The 15,835-nt window shown below is 36.5% G+C and overlaps 1 protein-coding gene across 2 annotated transcripts in view; it reads right to left on the bottom strand.

The window, feature by feature from the left end:
• si:dkey-112e17.1 (uncharacterized) overlaps positions 1-7,772 on the bottom strand; it is a 29,606-nt gene extending 21,834 nt beyond the window's left edge. The window contains exon 1 of one of the 2 annotated variants that reach the window (XM_028824576.2): positions 7,520-7,772. In XM_028824576.2, the coding sequence (XP_028680409.1) occupies positions 7,520-7,594 (75 nt within the window). In that variant the 5' untranslated portion in view covers positions 7,595-7,772. Of the gene's footprint in view, positions 1-7,323; positions 7,420-7,519 lie in introns of those variants that run through there. The other variant, XM_051921283.1, reaches the window with a different exon arrangement.
• Positions 7,773-15,835: the final 8,063 nt, after the last annotated feature.

The following is a 15,835-nucleotide window of genomic DNA, read 5'->3' as shown; positions in this document are numbered from 1 at the left end:
CAATAGGTCAAACGGTTTGTGAGCTACAGGTGATTTAAAATCCTGAACAGAAAAACAAACAGCCACGGTAGCGTATTATATATAAAGATGTGAGAAGTAAATATTATGTTACAATGCGGCTAATTTGGAGAGCACTGTTTCCAATGAACTGTTTATCTAGGAACCAATTGAAAGGTTTTTTTGTGAAATTTCCCACTGCAAAACTGATTTTCCATTTGTTCTACACCACATTAATGCAACATTAGACTGCACTGTTTGCTATTTGCCCAGCTTGAGTAGTAGTATCAGTGTTGCTTCGAAGTACTAAGACACCGATTTTGGAGTCCTGTGCATGCAGTTCACCTTCTGTTTTTTCATGTTCTCACAGTTGTAGGGTGTATTTTCACCAGTTCCCTTGTTCCCTTGCCCAGTTCAAATACAAGCTGTTAGGCTGACTGGTAGCTCTAAATTGTCCCAGGGTATGTGCAAATGTGTGTGCCCTGTGTCAGACTGGCATCTCATCCATGGTTAGTTTTTGTCATGCAGTCACTACTGCTGTAGTAGACTAAGTCTCTGTACTGTACTGGAAATGGTGGTTATACAAAATATATTGATTAGAAAGTTAAATTTGTTGGTTCCTTACAATTAGGTTCTTTGCCATTAGGTCAAAAAGAACCCAAAGCAAACATTCTATAACTTCTAAAAAAAAAAAAAAATTAATTACTGTCCAACTTGTTTGTTTATATAAACTTTGTTATTATTTCTTTTTATAATTGCTTTTTAAATGTATGCCATCTGTGGTGAAACAGAGAAGGAATGAATGATAAGAAAATGTCGTCTAATCTTAAAGACATATCAATACCTAGATTTCTTCATTAGAATTTTCTTCTATGTCAAGTGCTTATGATTCAGAAAGGAAGCCAAGGGCCTAAGTTGTAAAGAGGCAAAAACTACCCAGCACCAGGTCACACAAGGCAGGGACTAGCCTGGATGGGACTGTAGTTCATCACAGGGTACACACCCATCCACGGGAAGTCACAGCACACCAATTTACAATTCAACCTGTGTGTCTTTGAGATGAAGAAGGAAACTGGTCCACCTAGAAAAGCACAAGCACGGACGGGGATGACAAACAAGCACTACACAGACAATGATGTTTGGAATTAAATGCAAGTTCTAGGACCCGGGGGTGGAAAGGGTGCACAGTAACTACCACAACTCTTATTTGGCATTTTTTTTAAACAAAATGTTAGGGTTAGGATTTTTTTTAATCCAATCTAAATGCAGAAAACAAGAAACCTAAATAATACAAGGTGTTCAGGCAAAAGGATAACAGCCTTTTATGCAGCAAGTCACCACAGAGCGTATGAAGTCAGAATGTCAAAAACAGTGTATCTGTTAAGTTAACCTAAAAACCTTCACTATGAAGCACTTTGCAAATCAATAATCACATGTCAGACAGTTGTAGAAACACACTTTTTTAATTCCTGTAACTTCTGTGAGAATTATATAGGGGAAATAGTAATATTCACTAATTTAAGAAGGCACAAGACAAGATGAAAAGGGACATGGAGTATTCTGTTAGGAAGACAAGTGCAGGCAATAACAAGATGCCCAAAAAACACCCTTCTGAACCGCACTCTATGCAGTGGACCTTTGTTCTCCAGGTTTAGTAGGAAAGTGGCCCCCTATTTAGTGAGCTGTGTCCCAATTTCAAAATAGTACAAAACAAGCAGTAAACAACACAGAGCATCACAAAAGAGAGGTCAGCATCCTCAGCCAGGGTCAGTCAACAAATTGGCTCAGATGACGGAAACAAGGTCAAGCGCCAGGATCAGGCAAGAGTACTGTTATATAGCTGTTGTCGGTACTTAGAGACAGAACCCTTCTGGGAACTTATTTATAGATGCATATACTGTACTCAATAAATTAAAAAATGCAATCCTGGTTAGATGGCCTGAACAATTAAACTTTAGAAGTAAACAATTTTTAAATATGTTATGAAACCAGTAAGTGTGCAGTAATTTTGGTTGGATTTAAAAATTACCAAAAATGAAAGCGTCATTCATTTACAAGCTAAAACAAGAAACAGGATTAACCATCTCCATTAACCATGAGCAAGCATAAACACATTACAATATACAGTCCAAAATACAACAAAAAATATATAATTATCAGTTTACCAACTGTATTTAAATGCAATACCATTAATCATACTGAAGTGCAGACAGAGATGAAAGGAGACCAGCTCTAAGATTTAATCCTTGCTTTGTTCCACAAGATAGATATTAAACTAGTCGCTGCACAGCACGTGTATACAGTAGCTATGCTTCCATGGAAAGATTCTTTCAGCTCATTACCACGCAGGAGGAAATAAGCCTTGCTGCATGACCTTGAAACATTTCTGGTGAACCTTTTTCAGTGGAAACTCACCTATTTTCTATGCTAATTTTGGCTTCTGGTTATCAAATCAAAATATCAAACTGGTAGGGAGGTAAAGTTATAAGGCTGAAAAACAGTAATGTTGGAATTCACTCCAGCATAGTTCTGTGTTACAAAAAAGAGAAAAGTGGCCAATTCTGAAACCCACTTAATATCTTTAAATATATTGATATATGATTAAAAGCAACCTGGCCTTAAAATCCAGGGATAAACTTAAGAGATCCACCTCAAATTCCATAGTTGTCTCTGAATACACAAACATTGCTAACCATGTTCTGCAGGCTTCTTTTTAATGAACCTATTTAGAAATCACATTAATAAGACAGATCTGAGACATAACAGATATTTTCTTTCCAGCAAACACGATTTGAAAACGTTTATCTTAATAGATGAGTCAGAATATCTTAGTTTCTAACAAGTACACCAAAATACACTCTGCCTGCCTTCTAGGACAAATGAAATTACTCCGCTGTCTCATGAAGTCCCTTTTGCCCTAATTGCTTCATTAATTAAGCAAGCACTTTTTACCATACAGGACTCTGCCACTGAGTTAATTCCTTTGTTATTCTTTTGTTTCATGGTTATCTCTATGGTTCACAACCTCTGCATCAGACTTCCTGGATTCATATTTGCCTATCTTTTTGAGTGTGGTATTTACCTTACTAAGGATTGTGCTTTTGCTTTTCCTTGCCCGTTATTGGCATTGTTCTGAATGATCAGAATTTTATTTTTACAATACTTCTTTTTTTAAATTTTATTGTAATCACAACATTCCATACAAATAGATCTTTTTTTTTTACAAAAAATAGGATTGAAAACAAATCCATTTTTACAATACTTCTGTATCTTCCTGACTCATGGTAGCAAAATCTCCTCACTCAGTCAGAATTCACTCAACAAGGAGTACAGAACTCGATATGAAGACTCCACACAAACTTATGTATTATCAGAGACATGTGAAGGCTTCTTTAGACACCCTAGCTGGTAATCACACCGACAGACACCTGGACATTTTAAAAAATGCAGATTGGCAAGTTCACAGATTTGGAGATTTACCGGTGACCCATGTGTACTTATTAATACACTGGACACGTTGTGAGGACAACACCAGACAAATACCATAGTTACACATACTGGTTGGAGTATTACAGACTTTCAGATTAATTTTGATGATATTGTGTCATTTTGGTGCCACGTACAAAATAGTATGGTGACCAATGGACATCTAAGAACCGTGCCAGGTACAGGAAAATTATTTCTCATTTTTAACCTTTATTTTACTATTTTTCCTTGTGTATAATATTCACCCAGTATTTGGATTTACAAAGATGCCTTTCACGTGTGGAAGAAATTTAGGAAAAATGTATCCTTTGCTCATAGACTAGTGCTCAATTATTTCAGTTTTTAATCCAGCCTGTTTATAATAAACATACCTTAACAAAATGTTACTATCTGCAGGTCACTTCCGCTATAAGCTATTCACAATACCAGCAAGAGAGTTCCAAGTAACAGGCAATTAAAAACACAACAAAATCCAGAAAATTGTCAGTATTTAAACCAATAACCAGTTCAACCAACAGTCTACCAATCATACTTGTAATTTTGGAGCTTGTGTGTTTTATCAAAGCGTCCAAGAAGCCAACATTTGTGCAACATTGACCTATAGAGAACAGCACATTTTAACTGGCCACGGAAGTCTCTGCTGCCCTCATATACTTCAGACAGATAGAATAAGCTGCCCTTAGCCAGTCTAGTCAACTGCCCTTAGCAATCCATTGAGAATATCTGCCCCTTTAACAGACTGAATTTATTCCTTAACTACATACCAACAGACCCACTGCAACATATTTTTTTCAAATGACTCAGAGGACTACCCTTATACTATATCTTTGTGCTTCTGTTTCATACTGAAGTGTCTCCCACTCACAGATCCTAAAATTCAAGGTCTGAGAGCAAAGGTTTACTTGTCTGCAACAAGTCAGAATTCAAACATAGCCACCATATCCAAAAAAAAGAATCCCCCACGCACCCAACACTTCTCACTTTTTACTTTCTGGTTCTTGACAGCTCTATCCAGGTTAACATGCGATCTGCAAAGTGCAAACCAACTAAGACTGCCATTAGTCAAAGCATCCTTGCAGTGCTCAAACACTATCCATGGTTCTTTTTGTCTTGAATAAAAAAAGATTTATATCAAAAGTAGAAATCAGCCACTGATTTAAAATATTTAATATCACACATTTGCACATTTTAGGGATGACTTAAAATGCATTCTTTCTGATAGCAGTAAATCAGTAATTCAAAGATCAAGTTTTCCCCCCCATAGAAATGGTGCTTGGTCAACCACTGAAGCTTCCCTTCAACATCCTGTGGTGAAATGGGGTTTGGTAAGTAAGAACAGCTCAGCCACTGTATATAGGTAAATTACTGCAAATAGTGCTTAATCAGACAAAACATGTCATAAAAGAGGTTCACAGCCTTCAACAATCTATAACACACATTATAGCAGGTGGGAGCACATAGCTTCACCTTTTACAAGGCAGTGAGCATAAAGGAAACACCTTCAAATGTATTACATATGTAGTCAATTCTTCAATTTAGTATTTATTATAGAAATCAAAACACATAACAGTGACTGGTTTATTGACAAAGAAAGCTCATCACTAATATCCTTATCCTCAAAATATATACGGTACATACATAGATATTTGGTAACATTGCATGAGTCTGCTTAATATAACCATTCAATAACTAACATTTATTTAAAACAGGCAGTCAGAAGGTATTGGTTGTAGCCTGGAAGAAAAGATGCACATAATGTTATAACCAAACTAGTAAACCACTGAGAGACAATACTACAAGTTGTAGATGCATTTGGAACATGGATCTGGGCACAGACTTTTAGAGTACCTCTCTGCAAAGAACACTCCTAAGTCTTTGATTACGCTTCAACTAATCCTAATGCACATTACACCAACATCAACATTTTGTCCACATTTTAAAATGCCTGGAGTTCTTCAAAGATTTTATGTCAGCAGCTGTAGCCGCTTTTACATTTCTGTGCTTTCTAAGTGGCTTATGGTCTTCAATGTCTAAATAACACCTTGGTAAAGGCCCTCAGAGAGGTGCCAAAAATAAAAACTATACTGAATAAATCCTGTTATAGAAACCTTATGGTCGCCTATGCAGTTGTGGCCTTGGAAATGTGTACATCTGACACATTTTTTAATGTTCAAGTCCATTATAATAGTAATAAATGCATCAGTGACTACGTCTGTTTAACAGGCAGAATCCAGAAAATAGAGCCAATGACAAGGTTTGGAAGACTGGCTTATATCTAACAGCCTAACTCAGACTGAATACAGCTAACTGAAATGGAGATTTCAGCATTCGCCCAGGTTCCTGTTCTCATACTATAGTATGCACGCACGCACGCACACACACACACACACACACTGTTATGAACTATATGTCAGTCTCAACTGTGAAGTCTTGAAGCCCGTGAGTCTATTACTCAACAGAGGCTGATGTGATTTTAACTCTGGTTCACTACTGAACCCCCTATGAAAGATCTTCACAAAACAATTAAGGTCACTAAGCTTAACACTGACATTAGTGCATTTCCTAATCAGTTCTGTATAACAGCACGTCCAAAGTTCACGGATTCAGAAGCATTCTGAAAGTTGCAATACATGGTAACATCAATCTCAACTTCAAATAGATGAACAACATTCCGTTTTTACTCTCTCCTTGTTCTCATTTCACATTTTTGTAATTCACTAATTATTTTTTAAATAAAAAGTTTCAATAATAATTTTTTGTTCTGTATGAGGGCTTGTGCACTGAGCTCTCTATCCATAATATGCATCTTCAGTATTATTACTGTGTAGTTTCATTCACCATAGTAATAACAGTCAGCTGATTTTTTGGTATGTAACACCTCTCACAACTGCAAAACAACTACTCTTCCTTCCACTGTATTTACCAAATCCACTTTTCCACTGCACGGAATACAACCCAGAGCAGAACACAAAAGCTAAAATAAACTCTATAGACTACATGCAAGTTCACCAGGGCACACTTTTGGATCCACACTGGCTCTGAAACAATTCTAAAGTAAGACAATTACGATGTAGGTTAAGTAGGTTTGATGAGGGATGGATGGATAAATCATTCCACTTACCAAAACAATCACAACCATCCATTCAATTTCAAACCTGTTGTTATCTCCCAGCTGTGTTCACATAGAAGCCAGATCTTTGTCTGACTGCAAAAATATTAGGAAAGGAATATCACAGCTCAGACCAAATATAGCAAACAAGTGATGACAGGAAGAAACCGAAAACACGAGTAGGATACATATACAGTACTACCACAACAAATACATTAATGGCAGTAAACGAAATAGTTCATTCTAACAGCTGCACACATTACGATTAACCAAAGCAACCACGATATTTTGGAAGTAAACCTTAGAAAACGTCAAAGTGCTCTTTCGATAAGTCTCCTCTTTCTTTATATAGTGCCCGTCATCCATCCTTAGCAGCTGTTCTTGTCAATTGCGTTACCACGTGCCCCTTTATTTACACGAAACACCTCTACCCCGTGCGCAACCCCCCCCCTTAAGTTTCACTATCAAGTGTCAACGGACCCCCAGGAGGTCCTGCTAAACCTGTCGCTGCCCCCGTGCGGCAGCCCGATGCGATTTAGTATCACACCTTGGGTCACGTCCTCCAGTAGGACCTGGAGTGCAAGCTCACTGGGCTCAAGATGAAACTTCATTTCTAAGACTAGTACATAACGGATAAGAGAAATCATACGAGCTGCTCTAATGTGGGGAGAGGAAAAAAAGCGAACGCGAGCCCACAGTCCACTGACTGGTGCGATTTCAAGACCCGATACCTTATAAACTGATCAATCTGCCCAGTGACATGAGTCAATACACGTTCGGGCACAAAGGACAGGCGGGTACAAAGAGCCAGAGCCCACCACCGCCGCCAACGCCGTCGCCGGTGCGGCTCGGTGTGTTTCTTCGGCCGCTTTTCTCATCAACGGAAACCTCGGAGATGCACAACATAACGGCGGCCCGGTCGCTTACTTTATGTGGCGCCGCTCCTGGTAGGCAGAGCAGTGCGGCTGTCATGAGGACGCAAGCCCACGCTGTCTTTTCCATGTCCGCCAGTCTGGTCCTCGGCACTGGAGCCGCACCGACTCCGCTGCTTGCTCGCTCACTGGCTTGCTTCCTCCCTGCCAGTCTCTCATTCCATTCACCTGGAACTGCGGGGGCGCGCCAACACGGCACCGGGGACGCGCACGCAACCCACCATCGACGGGACCGCGCCTCGCGGCTACAGCTGGCGAGCTCAAAACCGGGGGACGAAAGGAAGTTCGCTTTAAATGAGATAATATTAATTCCAGCACCACTCATGAAATTAAACGGACCGTTTATTATAGTATATAAATAAAACAAAATTATAAAATAATTACAGAAACAATACTTTCTCGCAAAGGATTGGAATCATCCATGCTTTTATATTTCGAACCACTTATTCAGTTCGGGGGTTCAAAGGAAAAGGGTACACAAATCTCTATTGCAATACTATGCATTTCATTTCTATAGACATTATAAAATGTTAAATATTGTTTAATTTTCAAATCCGCTTAATCTAATTAAAGGACGCAGGTAGAAGCATTGGGTGCAAAATGAGGAACAGCCCTGAATATGGCATCAGTGCGACACAGCTCCCCATGGTTACTCTATTAGGTGATAGTACTACCCCATTGCACCACCGTGCCACCCTACACAATGATGTACAGTAGCCAAAATAACTTGGATACGTGGCTTCATTATAATCAACCCCACGTAATATGGTTAAAACACTAATAATATTGACATAAATTAATACATTCTTGGAGCCAATCCAGCTAGCCTTGAATACAAGACAACAACCAGCACTGAAATGGGCATCAATCTGTCACAGGACTCGCTCTTAGGCACACACAGACACATAACTGTACACGCTGTCACTTACATTACAGTCACATTAGCTTCACTAAAATTCAATAAGAAATAATAATGCATTTAACATTTTTATACCTATAAAAGCAATACTGTCATTTTTGGTTCACAATGTGAAAACATAAATCATAACTTCTTGTTTAGGTATTGGTGTTAACAGAAAAAAGTGCTGCTTTTCACAGGTTATTATTTTTTCTCTATTAAATATGTGTCCAATAGTCTGTAATTCTTTAGTTAACATACAGATATGAAATAAGAAGTTCAATCATTTTTCAATCATTTTTGAATTTTCATTTACTGTATATCTGCCATGTATGTACAGTATATAGAATTTTAATACTGTAACACTTACTTGGCATTGGCATTGTAGGTGATAGTAGAATTCTTTTCTTTTCTTAATGTGAATTAAAATGGCATAATCCAAACAATGTTTCAGTTATAAAGAAGGTCACTGAAAGGTGGATACTTCTACCACTTTTCTTGTTACAATGTTCTTTAACCTGCGGTGGGCTGACACCCTGCCCGGGGTTTGTTCCTGCCTTGCGCCCTGTGTTGGCTGAGATTGGCTCCAGCAGACCACCGTGACCCTGTGTTAGGATATAGCGGGTTGGAGAATGACAAGACATGACATGTTCTTTAACAGGTGGATTGCTATATAAATATCATGAACTGAGTGGTGGTTTTTTGGCTACCAATCTACGCTAGTATCTGGATGGTTGTTGGTTGAAATCCTGTTACTGCCAGAAGGGATCCTACTCTGTTGGGCCCTTGGACAAGGCGCTTAACCTGAAAATTGCTCCATGGGGGAAAAAATTAAAGTAAGACCACAGTATAGATCAAGAGATACTTAGAGATCAAAATTGGTAGACAGCAATGTTAATGGGATCAGAAGAAGCCATTTCAGTAGATTATCTATCTATCTATCTATCTATCTATCTATCTATCTATCTATCTATCTATCTATCTATCTATCTATCTATCTATCTATCATTAAAAATGTTTGATATATATCTGTCTGAAATGTGATTGTTGCAGAGTACAGGCATCATCAGTGATTAGAGTCCCCTGTGACTGATAAGGTCACTATGTACCCTATGCTCATGAGTGCAAGTTTATCACTAGGGCCTGAATCATTTGTAACATTACTCATGCACATAAATAGCAAACTCTCTGGCCACTACAATATATACATCACAGCATTAGCCACTAAATTGTGTTATATGACTAAATGTTCTTTTGTTAACATTAATAATAATTATTTTATTTCTAATAATAAGTAATGCAATAGTAGATTTCTACACCAATAGAATTTAAAAAAAGCAACTCTGTCTTGCTAAATATACAGTGTTTGTGTTAACATGCTGTCTGTTATTGAGCATTACTGCAGATTACTTGTAAAAATTATTAGTTATAGTCTATGTGCAACAATAAAAATTACAGTGCTACTGTTTATACTAACTGAAATGCTAACTTTATCTTTATCATTGCTATGAGTATCACTCATCCCTAATAATATAGGTAATAAAAATATTGGTAATAAAGTCAAAATGTGCACATTGGTTGATTGATATGAGGATGATGAGAAATGGTAGTGAACACTGTGGCATTGATGAATTGTATTAGATGCATCATGTCTTTTTATAAAAGTCCTCTCACAGTGGATGGCATATTGTCACAGTGGTTAGTGATGCTGCCTCATGGATCTAAAATCTTAAGTTTGAATTCCATTCCCACTGTTTGTGGGGTGTGAACATTTACTAAGTATCCACTATGGTTTTTCTCTGGATACTCAGGTTTTCCACCTACAACCCAAAGGCATATGTTAGGTTAACTGGTGACTCAAAATTGCCTAAGTGTGAATGTGGGTTTGTCCTTGTGCACCATGTGACAGACGTCTGCATCAAACAGAGCTAGTTCCTACCTTCAGAATATCAGACAACCTGAGCACATGATGCTTCCACTGGTATACTAGTGCAGTGAGGGAACACAGTAGGAATTTTACTTTCAATGCACAGATCATCTTTTCATCTATATCTTAAATCTGCTTAATCAATTTCATGATTGTCAGACCACAAACCTATCTCAGTATCCTTAAACCCAAGGCAGCAACCAGTCCTGGATGGGGTGGCTGTGGATCACAGGATACTCTCACTCACACCAGACTAATTTAAAGCCTTCAACTAATGTGTATAGTTGAAAACATCTTTGGAATGCTGAAGACAAAAAGAGAGTATCTTCAGTGGACAGTGACTACATCAGTGTAACAGGATGGGCTTGTAATTCTGTTTTTTTTGTATGTATAGTGGGGTGGGTGTGTTTAAGGTTATATATGTGATAGGAAGCAGCCAAAAAACAATAGGTGCATTTAGAAAAGAAATATTTTGCAGATTGCAAGGCATAATCCCATCTTGGAATCTACTGGTTTATTACACTCTTTGGACAGTCCTGCATTCAACTTTTATAGCCCTTCTATAACTGCACCAATAGAATACATTAAAGACTTTTTAAAGAATAGGAAGAATTTTTTGTAGTCATCGAGGCACCAGAAATTGGAGATCTGGGAGAGGCATTTAAATTAGCACCAGTGTTAACAGCAACAAAGAAAAGGGTCAGCAAAGTTGCTAGAAAAGATATATGGCCTGAGCAGCTGCTGCTGTAGCTGATTTGTGTATGGCAGTCCTTAAGTAACACCTTTAAGCCGCATCACATTTTTTTAAATGCAATACCAATACTGAATGCCAGTAAAATGTACATCCCATTTGGCATTTCATTTCACTTTTCAAAATCAAACTTTTTTTAACGCCACACATATGTGTACAAAGTAAATGCCTCCACTTAAAGAAGGCACCTTCTGAAATTAAACACAAAAGTCTCACTTTCATCTGTTTGGCCACATCTGTTGAAAATTACTGGCTCCATTAATGATTCTGTTTAATTTCAAACAGCTGGGTGTGGAGGCTGCGAAATAATCTGAGAACAGTCAATGAATATGCCTGCAGTTAAAGATCAGTCATGAAAGGCAGGTCCTCATTTAAAATGTGTGGTTCTGCTCCACTATGATAAAGCACTTATAAGTCACTGGCAGTGGTGTTGGAGGGTGCCTCGTTTCTCTTCAAAAGTTTCTGGCTGGCCACTATGGCAACATAGTTATCAGGCAGCTTCCACTGCATAGCAGAATAAAACATTCTTAAAACAAATCGTACAAGGAGATTGGGTAATTTGTTATTAGAAAAAGTGTTATGTGCCAAGAAGTACAAACAATGTAACACACTGAAAACATCCATTAGCATTACTATTATAACCAAAAAGACAAAACCTTTAGGAGGTCACAAAATGAAATGTCAAACAGAATAGAAATGTGTAATACATTGATTATATAGTACTGTACTTAGATAGAGTATGTACTATACCCACACTTCATCACAACCTTAAAAAAAGCTATTTGAATTTGCTAAACAAACATATACATAAGCACATTAATTCCATCACTTCATCCATATTTATTGAAATTAACATTAGAACATTACAAAAACTTTGATGAGAACAGGCACGTCAGCCCAGCAAAGCTTGACAACCCTATTCCCCTGTAAAATACTGTAACATCAAGGAGAGATCTGAAAGTTTCTAAAGTCCTACTGTACCACACTATTTTGTAATTTCTTCCACATGTCTGTGGTTCTCTGTGAGAAGAAAAACATCCTAATGTTTGTGTGATATTTACACTTAACAAGTCTCCAACTGTGTCTCCATATTCTTGTTGAAGAGCTTATTTTAAAGTAACAATGTGGATTTGCTGTTCTAATTCCTTCTTTATAATCTTAAAAACATCAGTTATGTCACCAGTTAACCTGATCCAGGGCTGTTTCTACACCTTGATCCATATTGCCCTGAATATACTATAGCATTCTTTGAGCATTATTTTCATTGAACAGATCTGAAAATGTTACTTTTTATGTTTACTTATTTCGAATCTAAAATTATTCCCACATACAAAATATCTTTGTGGTAAATGTATGCTGTTCCAGTAAGAAGCTAATTCAAATTTACAGGCTGCCTAAGTGGTTTAATTACAACCATGCCTTTTTTATACAAAATTCTCACATGAAAGCATTGGCAAAAAACTGACTACAACTACATGTTTTTATTTACACCCCGAAACATCAATATAGCAAAATTTGTCTAAGTAACACAAATCATTAAGGTTTTTACAAGAATATGTCAAATGTGCTTACTGAGAGAACAATTATGTTTTTTAAAGCCAAATGTAAGTAACAGGAAAATGTAATCCTCTAATGAAGAAACTTTAAGGATCAAAAATCTGTTCAACTTAATGCAGAGGTCATGGGGCTGAACATGGAGATCATTGTGCTAAATAACACAAAGCAATTCAAATCTGCATACCGTCACAGATTGACACAAACACTGGATTGAGAAAGGGAATAGCCCTTTCCATGCTACAGGAATTTTCCTTTAGTGGAATAAACTATATAGCTAGGCTGGGAAGCTGCCTTAAGTGCAATTTCATAAGTCAGAACAACATAAAGCTAGTCTTACTTATCACCTTATCATGGAAAATTAATGTAAAAAAATGTATAGTAGAGTTAAAATGAATAGAAGAAAGTACCCTGGTGGTGAGAATGTTTATCTATACACAAAACACTGTTTTTTGAATACTATTACTTAATAGGACCATAGTAGCTCAGTCTTCAGCCAAAGAATAATATTTTTATTAATTTTCTAAATATAATACATTTGAATACAGAGGCATGGGAGATTAGAGCCAATCCTAGAAGATTTAGGTGCAAGATAGGAATAAGCCTTGGACAAGACATTTCTTTCCCCTTTACATCTTAATCTAATTGCTAAAGGGTAATACATACAAAATATTGTACTCCTTTTAATACTGTACATTTTCCTTTTGCCACTTACATCTTAACCATTGTTATATAATGTAAATGTTGGGTAAATCTAGTACCTCAGATATGCCATTCTGATGCCAGAGAACAAGCTGCAATTTAAAACACTCTCCATTCAATACTAGGCCTTTGCTCTGAAGAGGGACAGAAAAGACCTGAATAACTGCAGGATAAACACTGACACCTTGACACTGAGGCTAATAGTAGCTGAAGAGGCTTACTTGGAGTAACATGGTAAGTCAATGAACTAGCAGTCTTACTGTTTAGTCCACTGGGCCATACTTTCCTGAAAAAATACTATTAAGACAAATAAGCTTACCTTTCTATGCCATGGTCAATCTGTTTAAATTTACATTCAAGTTTATTGCCAAGCGTACACATGTAAGGAAACCCTTACTTGCATGTCTGGAAATTGTCATGTCAAAATGTAACATGTTACCACTTCCAGTGCCATAATTCGAAATTATTACTAGCTAAATGTGGGCCTTACTTTAAAACCTCTGGATTATTTTTTTTCCTGCAAGGGATTTGTTCAAAAAGACACTTGAATACCTGAGATAGCCATACGCATTAAGCACAATTCCCACTCCTTTTTACTTTCTCGTATACATAGTATAGAGAAACTATAGGAATTGTAACAAAATTCAACCTCGAGATTTTGATGAATCTTCATGTTTTAGACTTTCCTGAATCCGAAAATACCATTTTTGAAATAAAAGATATGTGTCTGTGTCTGTCTGTGTTTAAACACGATAACTCGAAAACGCTTTGACCTAGGTCAATGAGATTTTGTACAGCTCTCACTAGCTATGGAAAAACCTATTATGTCACATCTTTCAAGTTTTCAGCAAAGTGAAAAAATTATGTCGCCCCTATAATTAATGATCTCTAGATTTCATTTTTCCTGATCTTCACATACACAATATTGTTTTCTTCAAGATTCAACAACACCTACCATTTAAATCACGCAGTTGCAGCATTTAAATCATGTGAACATAATCTGACATTTTCATTGGTAGGCTGTCTTTCCTCATTGGTCAGTGGAGTTGCTAGGTTTTTGTCTTGTAGTATGTAAAATACTGTCTGCATACCAGCTTCTTCAATCGTGCTATGACCGGAATGAAGACATATTTGGCCAGCACCACTACCTTATAACATCAGAAACGGTCTAATAAGTCCAAACACTTATGTGAGACCTGCTTTAAGTCAAAAATAAGGATTCCTATCAACTTTTGGGCCACTTCCAGCAAATGGAAGTGATACATTAACTGAATACTTTTGTGAAATTTCAAGTAAACTACGGTTATAATTACAGATAGATGATACACATTTTGGATAGATACAATGATAAAAAACAAACAGATATAAAATTCAAGAAAAATTACTCAAATAGAAATGGTATTTTATTTAAACAACCACCCAAATTTTTTGTATCATGAAAATATAAATGTATACATGATATTAAAAACTATTCAATATAACACATATTCTTTCAATAACCATTATTAATTTTATTTGAATTTATACATTATCAGTTTAACAATAACGTGTAAACATTGAACATGCCATTTAAATATAAAGATGTAATGGGAACAATAAGCTGCTATGTCCCTGTCATGTTCCTGGCAATACATTTAATTTTATGATTTTTTTTTTATGTCCACCATCAGTATCATACTTAAATGTAGCTAAATGCAGTTTTATCTATAGCAATTTATTGGAACAAATATTATATAATGTACTAACACTTTTTCTTTGTTTTTTGGTGGCTAGAACTCTTTTTACTTTGCACATAATCTAAGTAATCCATATGTAATCATTAAAAAATTCCACCACCGCTTTTGATCTCCGTAAGTGCAAAAATATCTTTTTATTATAAAATTTGATTATAAATGAGATTAATGATTGTGTATCAATATTATCAATTAGCTATGTTGAGAAACAAAGAGATATGATATTTGAAAAATATTGTGCAACTGGAAGTGGTTCTGATGACCTTTTCCTTTATCTCAGTATATGAGAAAGATGAGGGGTGCACAATCCCGATTTTTTACATCATATTTATAATGAAAGCAACTTGCAAATCATGAAACACTGTTCAATCTACCTATTTCTAAAAGTCAAAATCCTTAGCTGCAAAGCCACACTGACTGACAAAATTTAATAAATAAATAAATAATAAAATAGCCATTGTAAAAAAAAAAGATATCTTGTTCAAATATTTGAAAAAAAAATTGTAGTATGTAAAGTAAACCAGTTTTTATCTTAATAGTCCTACTTTTCTCAAACAGCTGTGTGTGACCTAATTTTACAGCACCCTGTGGGGGACTGGCAGCTCAGATTGTTACATTTGAAACAATTGGGCCCAAGTTTCACTTCTGTATGAAAAGTGTCAAATATAACAGATGGGAGAAGGAAAACCATTAACTCAGTTTTTACTGCTTCTTAACAACAATGACTTTTTTTGAAGAAATGAAAT

This window comes from Erpetoichthys calabaricus, chromosome 18 (genome assembly GCF_900747795.2).
Source record: "Erpetoichthys calabaricus chromosome 18, fErpCal1.3, whole genome shotgun sequence".
Taxonomy (NCBI): Eukaryota; Metazoa; Chordata; class Cladistia; order Polypteriformes; family Polypteridae; genus Erpetoichthys; species Erpetoichthys calabaricus.
Note: the sequence above shows the minus strand (reverse complement) of the source record. Positions and strands in the feature narration are given on the sequence as shown.